Raw genomic sequence first — 14,331 nt, 5'->3', positions numbered from 1 at the left:
GAAAAGGAATTCATCATGTAAAATAGCCTGACCTAAAAGTATACTTTTATATTTGCCTTTGGGTAAAAATAAAAGCCTACAGCAGCACTAAAACTTCAGGAGGTGTGTACTTATTTGTGAGAAGTATATTCCAGTGACACAGCTGCTATAACATCTTATTCCAGTGGTTCTGGGGAGTAACGTCACTGTCTGAAATGCTGCTTCCTGCCAAGACAAAACTAAAATGACTAGGTTTTAAGAGGGGCATGGTTACCCTCCAGTGCAATGACTTCATATTTATTTGAGCTATTTTTTCCAGCAACAATGTGATCATTTGTAGCAAGTCTGCGCTGGTCACAATCTCTAAAACAAACACATCACAGCAGCAGCTGGTTCTCTCAGACAGCTGCTCGTCTTTGGGAGGAGCCACCAAGATAAGACGCCGCTGTTTCAATGCCTTGAGTCTGTACCAGAACAATTCAATTCAATTCAACTTTATTTATAGAGCGCCAAATCACAACATAGGTTATTTCATGGCACTTAACACATTAACATCCTTACAGCAAGACGTTACAATATTATACAGAAAAACCCAACAATTCAACAATTCCCACATAAGCTAGGAGGGGAAAAAAAAAACCTCCTCTTTAAGGGAGAAAAACCTCCAACAGAGGGAAGGAAAAACTCCCTCTTAACGGGAAGAAACCTCCAACAGAACAGTGTTGTCATGCACTGTGTGTGAGACAATATGATGTTTTAGAAGATGCCTGCCAGCCAGTCAAAAATGAGCCAGCTATTTTTTTTTTTATTCTCTTCGGAGTTTTACTCACTTTTTCACCCCAGACAGACCCCTTCTCACTGGTTTGACCATTGTAATTCTTCTATTTCCCTTCCTGTTTTTTCTTACCTTAACTTTATTCTCTGGCTAAAGTAGCAAGTGAACAGAACTCGTATGATTAGGATTACAAGCAGGAGTTTGACAATAACATCTTTATGTGGCTCCTCAATCTGTCATAAACAGCCCAAAACAATTACTTTGCTGACTGAGTTTTAATTGACCCTTGACTTTTTTTTTTTTATGTCAGACAGTAGTTCTCCGTGAATGAAATATTCCCAGTTATATGATATGTTAGCTTCACAACTCAACCCCAGATAACAGCTGATCCACACGCGAGAAACAGCTTATCTATTCCTGCTTCTGTGCAGATCCACCCTTACAGCTACGTTGAAGTGGATTAGATAAGCCTTTGAAACACAACATGTCTTGGCAGGAAAGACAAAAAATGACTTCACTCATCATATTGGAGAGTTTCCAACTGATAAACAAATCCATTAATATTACTTGGTGGCAGAGCCTAGATTTTGAATCTGTTTCATTGAGGCCTGTCTGGTGTCTGTGTGTTTGAAATGTTTTGAATAGACGAGAGTCTTTCATGGGTGGCGCAGTGTGGCAGTGGTTAGCACTCAAAACAAGAAGGTTCTGTGTTCAAACCTTGGCCAGGGGCCTTTCTGTGTGTAGTTTGCATGTTCTCTCTGTGCCTGCATGGATTCTCTCCGGATACTCCGGCTTCCTCCGGCCGTCCAAAAGACACATACGTCAGGTTTATTGATTCTACAAATTGTCCTTAGGTGTGACTGAGATCGTGAATGTTCTTTGTTTCTGTCTGTCTCTATATGTGTTGGCCCTGTGATTAATTCTTAGTTGCTGCCAAGCTTAACATAATGTTAAACTTACACAGACATTAAGTTCAGCTGTGACATGTTTAGATTGTCCCTGTTTTCACAAATCAAAAGAAAGATGATTAAATAGTTGTATATGCTGTTACATATATCCAGGTTGTACACTGCCTTCTCCCAAAAGGATAGACTCCAGCGAACCCGTCACCCTGTTCAGGATAAAGCGGGTATAGATAATGAAAGGATGGAAAGTCTTTCATACCTGACCTGAATGATACCTGCAGCTACATGCTAAGATCAACTCTATTATTTCTTTCATTTTAGGAAGGTGATTGAACATTTTGCTCTGGAGTAATTGCTGATAGGGTTCATTTTCCTTTAATCAACTTGTTTATTGAACAAATAGTGCTTTATTTCATTATTTAAAATGCATAAAAGCATAAATGCATTAAAAAACAAACATAATAATCTGCAATACAATGGAACTGAGATTGAATGCTTATATTTCAAAGCGGTTTTCAAAACCACGATGGAAATACTTTTGTTTATCTCACACAAACCCATCTCTTGGACCGCCTATCTTGGGGGCGGTGCTGGGTGTGCCCGGGCCCAGTTTCAGGCATAAAAACCCCGCGGTCTCAACTGATCACAACATTCAACAGTCAAACAAAGACAAGATGACTAGTCTCACTTCTAAGGACAAGGACACCGTCAAGGCCTTCTGGGCCAAAGCGGCTGGCAAGGCTGAAGACATCGGCCCTGATGCTCTGTGCAGGTAAATATGAGCCCAAACTGACTGATATAACTTTAAATGATTGATTTATATTTACCCAATCATCCCTTCACATTTCTTGCACAGGATGCTGGCGGTGTACCCCCAGACCAAGACCTATTTCGCCCACTGGAAGGACATGAGCCCCGGCTCTGCCCCAGTGAAGAAGCACGGGGCAACTGTGATGGGTGGAGTTGCTTTTGCTGTGAGCAAAATTGATGACCTGAAGGCCGGTCTTCTGAACCTCAGTGAGCTGCATGCCTTCACTCTCCGAGTGGACCCCGCTAACTTCAAGGTGCAGAACCAAAGCCTGTCATAGATGTGAAGTGTCTGTCAAACTGTGATCCATGAGAATTTTCCAAAATTTCCATTTGTCATTACAATTACCATACTGTGCTGTTCAGGATCACCACAGTGCAAGCTTTAGATGTGGCATAGGAATACTGATATAAGGGGTGAAGAGCCAAGCAGTGTGTGGGGAGCTGAAATCTCCATTCATAACATCTGTGTAATTATCTTGTTTTCACAGATTCTCGCCCACTGCCTCCTCGTTGTCTTGGCCATGTCATTCCCCAACGACTTCACCCCTGAGGTCCACGTGTCTATGGACAAGTTCATGTCTGCCGTGGCTCTGGCCCTGTCTGAGAAATACCGATAAACAGCAGGAGAACAATGGAAGAACATGCATGAGTTTACTCTGCGTACGATTAATAAAAGCTTGAATGCAAAATAATAATTTTCTTGCTCTTTTGTGAAGTCACACGTTTTTCAAATCTGCAAAACACCATACATACTTGAAAATAAGCAAGTCCAGTTTTACAATTTTAGTTAGTTAACTGACAAAAAAAGCAGTCTGCAATCATTTACATTATCATTTTGGGGCAAAGACTGTTTGGTTTCATCTCGTATGTATAAAACATTCATGGTTTTATCCATACCAGATGGTCGGTTGAAAATCTTTTGAGATAGTGATATGCATTTTTCAGTTATTATCAATTGGAAATTGATAATTAAACAATCCTTAGTTGCTGCCCTCCTTCACATATTGTTAAATTTACAGAGATATTAGGATCAGCTGTCACATGTTTAGATATTCTCATTTTCACGTAGTTTCTTTGTACCAATCTTCAAATCAATAATATACAAAAATATATATTGTTTGTTTTATACTGGAAAAAAATAACTGTGTAGTGTTCATCATACACAAAAATCTCTGTAATGTATGAGCAATGTGCAGCTATGTCCTGGAAAAGGAGCTGGAGCATGTGCCACTGAGTCTTTGTTATCTACAGCAGAGGTCTTCAACAGGGGGTCCGCGACCCCTAGGGGGTCCACGGAGGTACTGCAGGGGGTCGTGACATTTTTGGTGTGATTAGACAATTTTTCATAATTTTTGTATATATTTTCCCCCCGCAATTTTTCCCTGCAAATTTAAATGTCTTTAAATACACATTAACATGAATCCAACATATTGTAGCGAACGGATAAATGGAGGCAGAAGATGTTATCTTTCAGTCAGAAATGCACACATTCAGTGACACACAGGAGCTCTCAAGCTGGGTACCAGTTCACTCACAGTGCGAGACTAGCCTGGACCTGTCCCTCTAAGCCTCCTGCACTCCTCCAGTTTAATATAAAACACAATTTTATACAATATATATAGTAGGGGGTCCCTGCTTCATCTCTCTATCAGTTTCGGGGTCCTTGCCCTGAAAAACGTTGAAGACCCCTGATCTACAGTGTTATCATCACATTATTATCACTAGTGGTATTAGCCTAGTAGTGTTGTTTAATTTTACTATGATTGCTATATAAAAAGCCACATCATCGTCATCATCATCATTTAAAGGTTAAGTTGTGTAAAAGAAGAGGTCTCAGAGGCCCCCAAGAGATAAAAAAAAAATCTCGTGTTTTTCTTGTGCAGCTTATCTTTGAGGTGCGTTTGTTCTGTTGCAAAGCGCTGTGGTTCTATTAAATGACTTCCTGTCTTTCCTCTGTAAAACAGGAAATATAATCAAGACATGATGTATTTATAAATAAAATTTAAGCGGTATGCAACGGTGGTGTATTTCTTAACATTTTGCTTTTGAATATCTTTTTTAACATTCACTGCTAACAAATTTTATCTTCTCTCTAAAGGCCCACATATCAGTTCAGCTCAGTCACATTAAGTTTCATGTAAGCCACACTTATTATTTTTTTGACTTAAAGATGTAAACAAAGAGCCTCTAAACCAATGATCCTGTTTCAGCTCCACAAAAGTTGCCTGCAGATGTTTTGACTGGATTCTGAAAGAACCGACTATATGGAGTTAACATTAGGTTGTCCTCACATTATGCATGTGGAGGAATGATTCTGAAAATGTTTCGGCAATCGGCCCTGTCAGAGTTGTTTTTAAAGTCAATTCTTGTTTGTTTTGTATCATTCATACCATTTCATCATCATGCCATAATATATTCTTTGTATGTAATCTCAGACAAACATTAATGTGATTATTATTTTACCTACTTTTGAAGAAATAAAAGAGCCCAATGATCGACAGCGATGCTCCTCTGCTGCAGCTCTCTTATGGTACTGCATTCGCAGGCAGGATGCCACCAAGGCCAGGAACTTCTCTACAGCTATCTTTACATCACCAGCAACGTTTTTTTGACCAGCAACCACAATGGCCGGGCAGTCGGCCCAGAGCTGAAACACAAAAAAACATCAGAAAACATCAAAGGCATGGGAGGTACAGGGTGTTATAATCACTGAATGTGGTGAACACAATGAGTCACATCCAGGCCTGATCTGGTGAAATTTTCAGAGTCTATACACAGATAGTTTTTTGGCACACCCAGCTCTGTATAACTGGCGATGATATCGTCCATGTTCTTTACAGCCCAGTCCAGACTGTGGTGGACAATTTTTCCATCAGCTGATTTGATGTGATAGCTCAGCATCATAGATGTTTCCAGGATTGCCAAGGTGTAGAATGCTTATGCATCAACAAGACACCTGAGGAAACATGTCAGATATTTTAAAGTGATAAATTAGGAGATACAAGTTTGAAGAAAAATAACATACACACATGTAGTTTACCCTAATCCTGAAATGATGGTAATGCAAAACTGTAAGGATGTCCTACCTGGAAAGAGCCACAGGGCTCATGACTTCATATATAACAGAGACTGAAACACACTGTTGATTTCGGAAACGAAATACCTGAACTAGTTTCTTCTGTAGATGATGATGGAGCACCTTTAGATTACTCCATACCGTTCCGCGGTCAGTGGTTGCTGGTGAAGCTAAATTTGATTCTTGAAGTACAAATGCGGACAATTTGAGGAAGACTGCTGTCTCACTATGAAGTTTTTGTTTAAAAGTAGGGGCCTCAGAGGTCATCCAAGAAAGTTTTTATCTGTTGGAGGATACAATCTCGAAAACGCCCTGTCCAGTTTATCTTGGAGGCGTGTTTGTTCTGTTGCATGTATAAAAGGCCCCACAGTCTCTGCTGACCATCACTGACCAACACTCAGTAGACAAGATGACTAGTCTCACTTCTAAGGACAAGGACACCGTCAAGGCCTTCTGGGGCAAAGTGGTTGGCAAGTCTGAAGACATCGGCCCTGATGCTGTGTGCAGGTAAATATGAACCCAAACTGACTGATATAACTTTAAATGATTGATTTATATTTACCCAATCATCCCTTCACATTTCTTACACAGGATGCTGGCGGTGTACCCCCAGACCAAGACTTATTTCGGCCACTGGAAGGACTTGAGCCCCGACTCTGCCTCAGTGAAGAAGCACGGGGCAACTGTGATGAGTGGAGTTGCTTTTGCTGTGAGCAAAATTGATGACCTGAAGGCCAATCTTCTGAACCTCAGTGAGCTGCATGCCTTCACTCTCCGAGTGGACCCCGGTAACTTCAAGGTGCAGAACCAAAGCCTGTCATAGATGTGAAGTGTCTGTCAAACTGTGTTCCACAAGAAATTTCCAGACTCACAACGACTGTGTCTATTTGTCATTACAATAAACACACTTTGCTACTCAAATTAACCAAAGATCATTCAAGCTTCAGGTCCTACATGTAGCTCGGGATGGGGAGCTGAAATCTCCATTCATAACATCTGTGTAATTATCTTGTTTTCCCAGATTCTCTCCCACTGCATCCTCGTTGTCATGGCCATCATGTTCCCCACCGATTTCACCCCTGAGGTCCATGTGTCTATGGACAAGTTCCTGGCTGCTGTGGCTCTGGCCCTGTCTGAGAAATACCGATAAACAGAAGTTGACAGAGACTGCAGCTGGATAAAGTCTGCACATAATAAATAAATGCATACATTTCAAAAAGTACATAATCGTTGTTGGGCTTTTTGTTAAATGAATTTTGTCTGTTTTCTGTTTGACAACAGTAATGTTATTGAATTAGTGGAGTTTTAAACGTGCAGGGATGCACTCTTAGAACTAGTGTGTTAATATCAACACAAGTTGTGTCAATTCCCAACACAATAATGTGACATTTTACTTTCAACACAACCACTGTGTTGGGAGATTTAACTCAAGATAAGTGTGGGATTTTCAAACACAGTGTTTGTGTAAAATAGAATAAAATAGATGGGGTCTTTATATAGATACTATAATGTGTTAAACAATTTGTTAATTCTAGTCCTAAGGATTTCACATTGCTATAATTTTTTCTACATTAACAACAACCAGTGCCGTTATGGCTCTGCTTATTTTAATCTCATATTTTTCACTGTGATGTTAACGAGATTAAAGTCTCAATGAACTGAGTATGGCTGCAGTTCACCACCAAGACACCATGGTGAGCTGTGGATTATTGTGCCTGTTCAAAGCGGCAGTGCATTAGCCCATTTGGAGAAAGAAGCTGCACATATAAAAGCTAACATTACCTCTATGATGTATTAAATATAAAGTTGTAGTATAGTTAGCCTGCTATAGAATGGAAGTACCCCAGTCAGTCTGGTTAATCTCATTTTGTTCACAAAAGAAACAAAAAACAGCTTTAGACAACTTGAATACATCAGCCAGCTGGAAAGCTAGCACTAGGTCTGAAGCTAGACCTGATGCTACTGAATGTGTGACCACCATTCACCAGAGAGTAAACAGAAAAAGAACGCCTTTTACTGTCAGCGTACTGTAGCCTATGTTCTACATCATTTTTTTTAGTCCCCTCTGTTTTAGCTTCAATATTAAAAACAAAAAAATGATTCGCCGGGATACATGTGACTATTGCTTTGCTGTTGTCTGAGAACAACGGACTGGCATTTCCATTTAACTCCCTGTGTAGTGTTTATCTCACACAAAAACCCCTATAACTCATGAGCAATATGTCACACCTGTTTCTAAATCCATGTAACTATTCTGTGCCTAAAACACACAGTGTTGGTCTCAGAAATGAAATAAATGGACTCTCTTGTCCTTGATAATGGAACACTTTTAGATTACGCCAAACCTTTCAGAGGTCAGTGGTTGTTGGTGAAACTAAATTCGATTTTTGAAGTATAACTGTGAACAGTTTGAGGAAGACTTCTGTATCACTATGAGGTTGTTGTTTAAAACTAAGAGTCCTCAGAGGTCATCCAAAAGAGTTTTTATCTGTTGGAGGATACAATCTCGAAAACGCCTTGTCCAGCTTATCTTGGAGGCGTGTTTCTTCTGTTGCATGTATAAAAGGCCCCACAGTCTCTGCTGACCATCATTGACCAACACTCAGTAGACAAGATGACTAGTCTCACTTCTAAGGACAAGGACACTGTCAAGGCCTTCTGGGCCAAAATGGCTGGCAAGGCTGAAGACATCGGCACTGATGCTCTGTGCAGGTAAATATGAGCCCAAACTGACTGATATAACTTTAAATGATTGATTTATATTTACCCAATCATCCCTTCACATTTCTTGCACAGGATGCTGGCGGTGTACCCCCAGACCAAGACTTATTTCGGCCACTGGAAGGACTTGAGCCCCGACTCTGCCCCAGTGAAGAAGCACGGGGCAACTGTGATGAGTGGAGTTGCTTTTGCTGTGAGCAAAATTGATGACCTGAAGGCCAATCTTCTGAACCTCAGTCAGCTGCATGCCTTCACTCTCCGAGTGGACCCCGGTAACTTCAAGGTGCAGAACCAAAGCCTGTCATAGATGTGAAGTGTCTCTCAAGCTGTGTTCCACAAGAAATTTCCAGACTCACAACGACTGTGTCTATTTGTCATTACAATAACCACACTTTGCTACTCAAATTAACCAAAGATCATTCAAGCTTCAGGTCCTACATGTAGCTCGGGATGGGGAGCTGAAATCTCCATTCATAACATCTGTGTAATTATCTTGTTTTCCCAGATTCTCTCCCACTGCATCCTCGTTGTCATGGCCATCACGTTCCCCACCGATTTCACCCCTGAGGTCCATGTGTCTATGGACAAGTTCCTGGCTGCTGTGGCTCTGGCCCTGTCTGAGAAATACCGATAAACAGAAGTTGACAGAGACTGCAGCTGGATAAAGTCTGCACATAATAAATAAATGCATACATTTCAAAAAGTACATAATCGTTGTTGGGCTTTTTGTTAAATGAATTTTGTCTGTTTTCTGTTTGACAACAGTAATGTTATTGAATTAGTGGAGTTTTAAACGTGCAGGGATGCACTCTTAGAACTAGTGTGTTAATATCAACACAAGTTGTGTCAATTCCCAACACAATAATGTGACATTTTACTTTCAACACAACCGCTGTGTTGAGAGATTTGGTGTACAAGTCTGGTTAGTCGAGTTTATTTTTTATAAAAGAAACTAAATACAGTTTTAGACAACTTCCATCAATCTGCCAGCTGGAAAGCTAGCATTAGCTCCGCTGCCAGACTGGATGCTTCTACTGAAGGTGTGACCACCAGAGAATATATGGAAGAGAATCCCTTTTACTTCTACATAGGCTACTTTATGTCCTGTATATTTTTTTTAAACCACCTCTGTTTCATCTTTAATGGTAAAAACAACACAATGATATGATACCTGTGATGGTCACTTTGCCATTATATGAGAACACTGGACAATCCTGGTTGTGTGTTTGGGCTGTCTGGGCTTGTGAAACAGTAGAAATGGTGACATTTTTTATTTTTTTTTTCTTAAAGTGTGTGGACTTCAAGGATTTCTTATCAGCTTCACTCCTCCATCAAAGAAAGTCCTTCTTTTGTCGAAGTCTTAATTAAATCTCCTAGCCTACATGCAAATTTCAAGTGCAGTTCTCTGTGTTGTAAACATTACTTTGTTCTGTGTATTTATGAAAGATATTTTCGAGCACTTCATTATGGTCAACCCTTTAGTTTCATCAGTTTTTCAAAGTACTACAAGTACATCTCTACACTGTGCGGTTGTTATCTTGTTGTATAGTTCCCTGTCGCAAACTCTTCATTGTCAATTAGTTTTTCGAGGAATGTTATTAATCATAAACGATGTAGTATGGGTGTGTTATATATCTTTGATATTGCTGTAAAAGGGAGGAGACAAAAAACATAGTCAAAAATAAAGTTTTATTGTGCTGTAAACATAATATGTAGGTCATAGTTACATTGCTGAAAACAACTAACAGTTAAACTGCAAAAAATGTTTGAGAAAAACACAATATCGAGGGAGCAAATGTTCTCAGAAACATAAAAAGGTACCCCAAAAACAACAAAACCTATTATTAATATTTGAATGTTCAGTCATTGGCATGAAGCTGCCCTCTAGTGGTCATTATTGGTACAGCTTCCATGTGGATGCTGCCAGCTGCAGGCTGCAGGCTGTAGGCTCAGCTGCTCAGGACCCCGGCTGGTTCTGTATGGTGTCATGCTTTCACCACCGATGCTGTGTCCCATTTATATGTTTGTTTATGACCTATTTTTTTCCGCATCACATTCATTATAAACATATAACACATCATTACACTGTGAATATTTAAATATACGCTACTTAGGTAGCCTATAGTAGTGTAGTGGCTATTTGTGTGTCCAGTGGAGGGCGCTGCAACATTGTAGCATATGTCTAAGTAACAGAGGAGCCTAAAAACTGCTGAAGACAAAATAATCTGCTCACATCAGGTTTTCTACAAGGTGGTATACTCACACGTAAAGATAAAAGTTTGACTTATACAATGAGCATTTTTTTTTCATGGGCCTTAACTTGCCAGAATTATGAATATGTTTTTGTGTTATTTGGCATTTCCAAACGTTATAAAAATCAGAAAACATAACAAACTCCGACTGAATTAACATTTACATCACAGCACCTATGAAAAAAGCATTTTTTTTTTTTTTTAGGTCCTAAATAAATGTTTTTAATTTTTACAGACTATGCCAGAAGGAAAATCCCTGCTTTGCGGGTTGGCTGGTTTACTGCCAGAGCACTAACGTCATATAGAAAAATCTGACTTTATCAATGCAAACACACTTAGAAACCCTTACTGAATAGATTTGGATACATTGGATTTTATGCCATAAAATTAGGACTTTTGGATGTTTGCCTGATTGAATTCTTGGAAATATTGCTACTATAGTCACGTATGTTCAAGTATAAGCTTTGAGGAAGTCTAAAAATAATCAAAGGGCAACATAATTGTACACTGTGTCATGCAGAACAGAGTTGCAATCCTAAATAAGTGTTTTCTTCAAGGTACTTAAAAAAAAAAAATCTAGAAATTGTCGCTGTCAAATCAAAGGTCAACATCAGGACAGATGTGACTGAGAGAAGTGCGAGGTTAAATAATATAGAGACCTACTGGGTTCAATTTACAAACTACTGTACCCCCGAAAATGAACAGTCGTTGTTATATGGTCTAACAAATTTTTTATTTTACCTGGCAAAGATGAGAGGTCCATTATACCTCTGCAGTGACGCTCAGTATCTTACCAGGCAACTTGGGTGTATTCTGACTCTCAGTGTGTCTCCAGATGTGAACGTTAGCCTATTGTTTCAAGCCCCTTGCCCCTCAGAATCCCGCCCAGTTAACTGAGCCGAATCTGCTGTTGGCCTGATGGTCTGATGGTGTCAACATCAGTCCCTAAACAGGACCTAAAGCAGGTTTTAGCACTTGCATCAGACCTAAACAGTGGCAATACTAAAGGATAATTTTAGACATTAGAGCAAAATATCGATGAATTATCAGACCTCATTCGATCTCTGCTGTCCAAGAAAGCTTCAAGAAAATTATGCTACTTCACTGGACTCCCATCCACATGACTGAAAAAAACACAGTACAATTAAATGAAATAGACACTAAAATCTACACCTTCAGCTACACTGATGAGTCTGCAAAGCTGCTGCAAACTTTCTAAAACATTATCTTGGTCCTCTTTGAGCGGATCCACCCAATGACGATAAATCTTTAAAAAAACGCACCATGTGTTGGCAAGAAATGTCACCTCAAATGACCATATACTGCCTATAGTCAGCCTAATGGTATCAACTGATGATAATTAATTGCAGAACATTTTAAATCAGTATTTTTAGATTCATTTAGGCAGGTTATATTGTATAGATTTAACTGTGTTTACCACATATGTTGTGTTTTTCTTTACTTTTGTTCATGTTCTGTTAACAATAAAACAGTTGAAAGCTTTAACTGCAGGAAAAATAAAAAGTTGTTTTTTCTACAGGGAAAACTGTTCCAAAATGTCCAAAATCCTATTTCAATTCATCAATCTAATGTTGTGAGCTACGAAAGGTTTGATTTGGTCCAAATTAAAAGTTATTTACTGAAGTGTACCACTGTAGGATCCTGTTAACTCTCCAGAAGAGTCTTTACAGTTTGGCACAGATTTTGAAACAGGTATTTAGGTGGCACACATGAGCCTATGTTGCTCATTGGTCAATGAATTTGAAATTATAACCGGTCCTCCTATTTGTTTCAATACCAGTTTAACTTTTAACTAACTGTCCACTGGGTTTAAAAAAAATATGCCTATTGATTAACTTAGATTTTCATAAGCCGATTTTATAAACTTAGTAGTCGTAGTAGTAGTAGTAGTAGTAATAGTTTCCTTGTGCGCTATAAGCTTGTCCTCAGAACCACCATCGCAATTTGTTTTTGTTTATCTCATGGGAGCTGCAGCATTGTTTGGAAATTTTCCAAATGCACTTAGCCTATCTCGGAGGTGGCGCGGGTGTGCCCATGCCCTGTGTCATGTATAAAAACCCACACGGTTTGTGATGATCACAGCATACAATTCAACATTCAACATGAGTCTTACTTCCAGGGATAAGGACGTAGTCAGGGCCTTCTGGACCAAAGTGTCTCCCAGGGCCGAGGACATTGGCAGTGATGCACTGTCCAGGTAAATATGACATCAAACCGACTGATACAACCTGCTGGTTATTTTTTTATTATCCATTTACATGTTTTTTCTTCACTTATATATATATATATATATATATATATTTTTTTTTTTTTATTTTTTTTTTTTATTTTTTTTTTATTTATTTATTTATTTATTTTTTTACACAGGATGCTGGCGGTGTACCCCCAGACCAAGACTTACTTCTCCCACTGGAAGGACCTGAGCCCCGGCTCTAGCCCAGTGAAGAAGCACGGAAAGACCGTGATGGGTGGAGTTGGTGATGCTGTGAGCAAAATCGATGACCTGACTGCCGGTCTTCTGAACCTCAGTGAGCTGCATGCCTTCACCCTGCGAGTGGACCCTGCTAACTTCAAGGTACTGATGATTATTAACACATGGCAGTATTTCAGCTTTCATAAATCCATACTGTAGCTCTCTGGCTGCCTTCTTGAATTGTCTAAAAACCCTAAAACTTTGCATTAAAGAGCCACCAGTCCTTATTTCAGCCATTGTGGATGTGAACATCCTCATACAGTGTTAAAACTGAAACTTGACCACCAGCCACTGTCATTTAAGGAACAACCCAAATTCAAATGTGTCACCATGTGGCTTCATGTCCTTGTGGCAAGTATTTACAGGCAGCTACACGAAAAATCTTTCTTTCTTTCTCACTTTATATATGCCAACCATGTCACAAGCAGTATTTCATGAAAGTAAGTTTAGTATAAATTTGTTGCCTTTTTAGCTGCTCATCTTGGCAGACCTGGCACGCACACATTAACCGAAAAAACAAGCAGAAAAAGGTGCCCATTAACTTCCAACATACTGTACAAGGATAAATTGAGACTGGAGTTTACAATAGTCTTCTTCACCCTATAATATCGTTGCACTGCTCATCTCATTTCATTCTACAGCACCGGACACTTTTTTTTTCCATTCATACCAAACTGTATTTATTTATTTATATTTTATTTTATTTGGGTTTTTTTGTGTGCATATAGTCTCTGTGTGTCTGTGTATTTATTAATTGCTCCTTTTTTTTTTTTTTTTCTAAAATAATAATTTTTTTTTAGTTATCTTATTTCTTATATCTTATACGTATTTGTAAAAAAATTTTGTCAAATCAAAATCTATCTAAATCAAAATTGAAGTGCTGGTCGGTCACCTGTGTGCGAGAAGGAAGAGGAGATGTGTTGAAATTTTATTTCATGCATTCATTTAAAAGAACTACATGGTGGCTTAAAGGTCTAGGATATGATGTACCTCCACCTATTTTTCTGAAACACAAACAAATAAATATAAGAATGTTATAAGAATAAGTTAAGTTTAAATGTCATTATCCTCTTTTCACAGATTCTTGCCCACTGCATCCTCGTTGTCATGGCCATCATGTACCCCAATGAATTCAGCCCTGAGGTCCATGTGAGCGTGGATAAGTTCCTGTCCGCCCTGGCTCGTGCCCTGTCTGAGAAGTACAGATAAACTGCAAACATGGAGCAGGAACAGACGGCGAATGGCAGCATGTTTGGATACTTTCTGTCAGTCTGAATTTCAATAAAAGATGAAATGCAAGGAAAGATTATTTGTGTGGT

General features: G+C 39.2%; 4 protein-coding genes across 4 annotated transcripts; all 4 read left to right on the top strand.

Moving 5' to 3' along the window:
• The first annotated feature begins 2,333 nt into the window (after positions 1–2,333).
• LOC138197843 (hemoglobin embryonic subunit alpha-like) lies at positions 2,334–3,100 on the top strand. The gene is made up of 3 exons (XM_069148807.1): positions 2,334–2,431; positions 2,516–2,723; positions 2,958–3,100. Exons 1-3 carry the CDS (start codon positions 2,334–2,336, stop codon positions 3,084–3,086), a joined length of 435 nt encoding a protein of 144 aa, XP_069004908.1. The 3' UTR covers positions 3,087–3,100.
• A 2,845-nt stretch (positions 3,101–5,945) lies between these two features.
• Positions 5,946–6,751, top strand: LOC138197646 (hemoglobin embryonic subunit alpha-like). Its single transcript, XM_069148499.1, has 3 exons — positions 5,946–6,052; positions 6,137–6,344; positions 6,567–6,751. Exons 1-3 carry the CDS (start codon positions 5,955–5,957, stop codon positions 6,693–6,695), a joined length of 435 nt encoding a protein of 144 aa, XP_069004600.1. The 5' UTR covers positions 5,946–5,954; the 3' UTR covers positions 6,696–6,751.
• Positions 6,752–8,159: 1,408 nt separating this feature from the next.
• On the top strand, positions 8,160–8,956 carry LOC138197645 (hemoglobin embryonic subunit alpha-like). The gene is made up of 3 exons (XM_069148498.1): positions 8,160–8,257; positions 8,342–8,549; positions 8,772–8,956. The coding sequence occupies exons 1-3, from the start codon at positions 8,160–8,162 to the stop codon at positions 8,898–8,900; spliced, it is 435 nt and encodes a 144-aa protein (XP_069004599.1). The 3' UTR covers positions 8,901–8,956.
• A 3,655-nt stretch (positions 8,957–12,611) lies between these two features.
• Positions 12,612–14,316, top strand: LOC138197842 (hemoglobin subunit alpha-1-like). The gene is made up of 3 exons (XM_069148806.1): positions 12,612–12,736; positions 12,907–13,114; positions 14,093–14,316. Exons 1-3 carry the CDS (start codon positions 12,612–12,614, stop codon positions 14,219–14,221), a joined length of 462 nt encoding a protein of 153 aa, XP_069004907.1. The 3' UTR covers positions 14,222–14,316.
• The last annotated feature ends 15 nt before the right edge of the window (positions 14,317–14,331 follow it).

This window comes from Embiotoca jacksoni, unplaced genomic scaffold, assembly GCF_022577435.1.
Source record: "Embiotoca jacksoni isolate LCO1_2020_lvr unplaced genomic scaffold, fEmbJac1.0.p SCAF_15, whole genome shotgun sequence".
NCBI lineage: Eukaryota > Metazoa > Chordata > Actinopteri > Embiotocidae > Embiotoca > Embiotoca jacksoni.
Note: the sequence above shows the minus strand (reverse complement) of the source record. Positions and strands in the feature narration are given on the sequence as shown.

What these genes read in the sequence shown, in the direction of transcription:
- LOC138197842 (XM_069148806.1), top strand. Translation starts at nt 12,612, where the DNA reads ATGATCACAGCATACAATTCAACATTCAACATGAGTCTTACTTCCAGG. An exon ending in GGCAGTGATGCACTGTCCAG is followed by an intron (nt 12,737 to 12,906) that starts GTAAATATGACA and finishes TTTTTTACACAG; the next exon opens with GATGCTGGCGGTGTACCCCC. An exon ending in TGGACCCTGCTAACTTCAAG is followed by an intron (nt 13,115 to 14,092) that starts GTACTGATGATT and finishes CTCTTTTCACAG; the next exon opens with ATTCTTGCCCACTGCATCCT.
- LOC138197646 (XM_069148499.1), top strand. Translation starts at nt 5,955, where the DNA reads ATGACTAGTCTCACTTCTAAGGACAAGGACACCGTCAAGGCCTTCTGG. An exon ending in GGCCCTGATGCTGTGTGCAG is followed by an intron (nt 6,053 to 6,136) that starts GTAAATATGAAC and finishes TTTCTTACACAG; the next exon opens with GATGCTGGCGGTGTACCCCC. An exon ending in TGGACCCCGGTAACTTCAAG is followed by an intron (nt 6,345 to 6,566) that starts GTGCAGAACCAA and finishes TTGTTTTCCCAG; the next exon opens with ATTCTCTCCCACTGCATCCT.
- LOC138197843 (XM_069148807.1), top strand. Translation starts at nt 2,334, where the DNA reads ATGACTAGTCTCACTTCTAAGGACAAGGACACCGTCAAGGCCTTCTGG. An exon ending in GGCCCTGATGCTCTGTGCAG is followed by an intron (nt 2,432 to 2,515) that starts GTAAATATGAGC and finishes TTTCTTGCACAG; the next exon opens with GATGCTGGCGGTGTACCCCC. An exon ending in TGGACCCCGCTAACTTCAAG is followed by an intron (nt 2,724 to 2,957) that starts GTGCAGAACCAA and finishes TTGTTTTCACAG; the next exon opens with ATTCTCGCCCACTGCCTCCT.
- LOC138197645 (XM_069148498.1), top strand. Translation starts at nt 8,160, where the DNA reads ATGACTAGTCTCACTTCTAAGGACAAGGACACTGTCAAGGCCTTCTGG. An exon ending in GGCACTGATGCTCTGTGCAG is followed by an intron (nt 8,258 to 8,341) that starts GTAAATATGAGC and finishes TTTCTTGCACAG; the next exon opens with GATGCTGGCGGTGTACCCCC. An exon ending in TGGACCCCGGTAACTTCAAG is followed by an intron (nt 8,550 to 8,771) that starts GTGCAGAACCAA and finishes TTGTTTTCCCAG; the next exon opens with ATTCTCTCCCACTGCATCCT.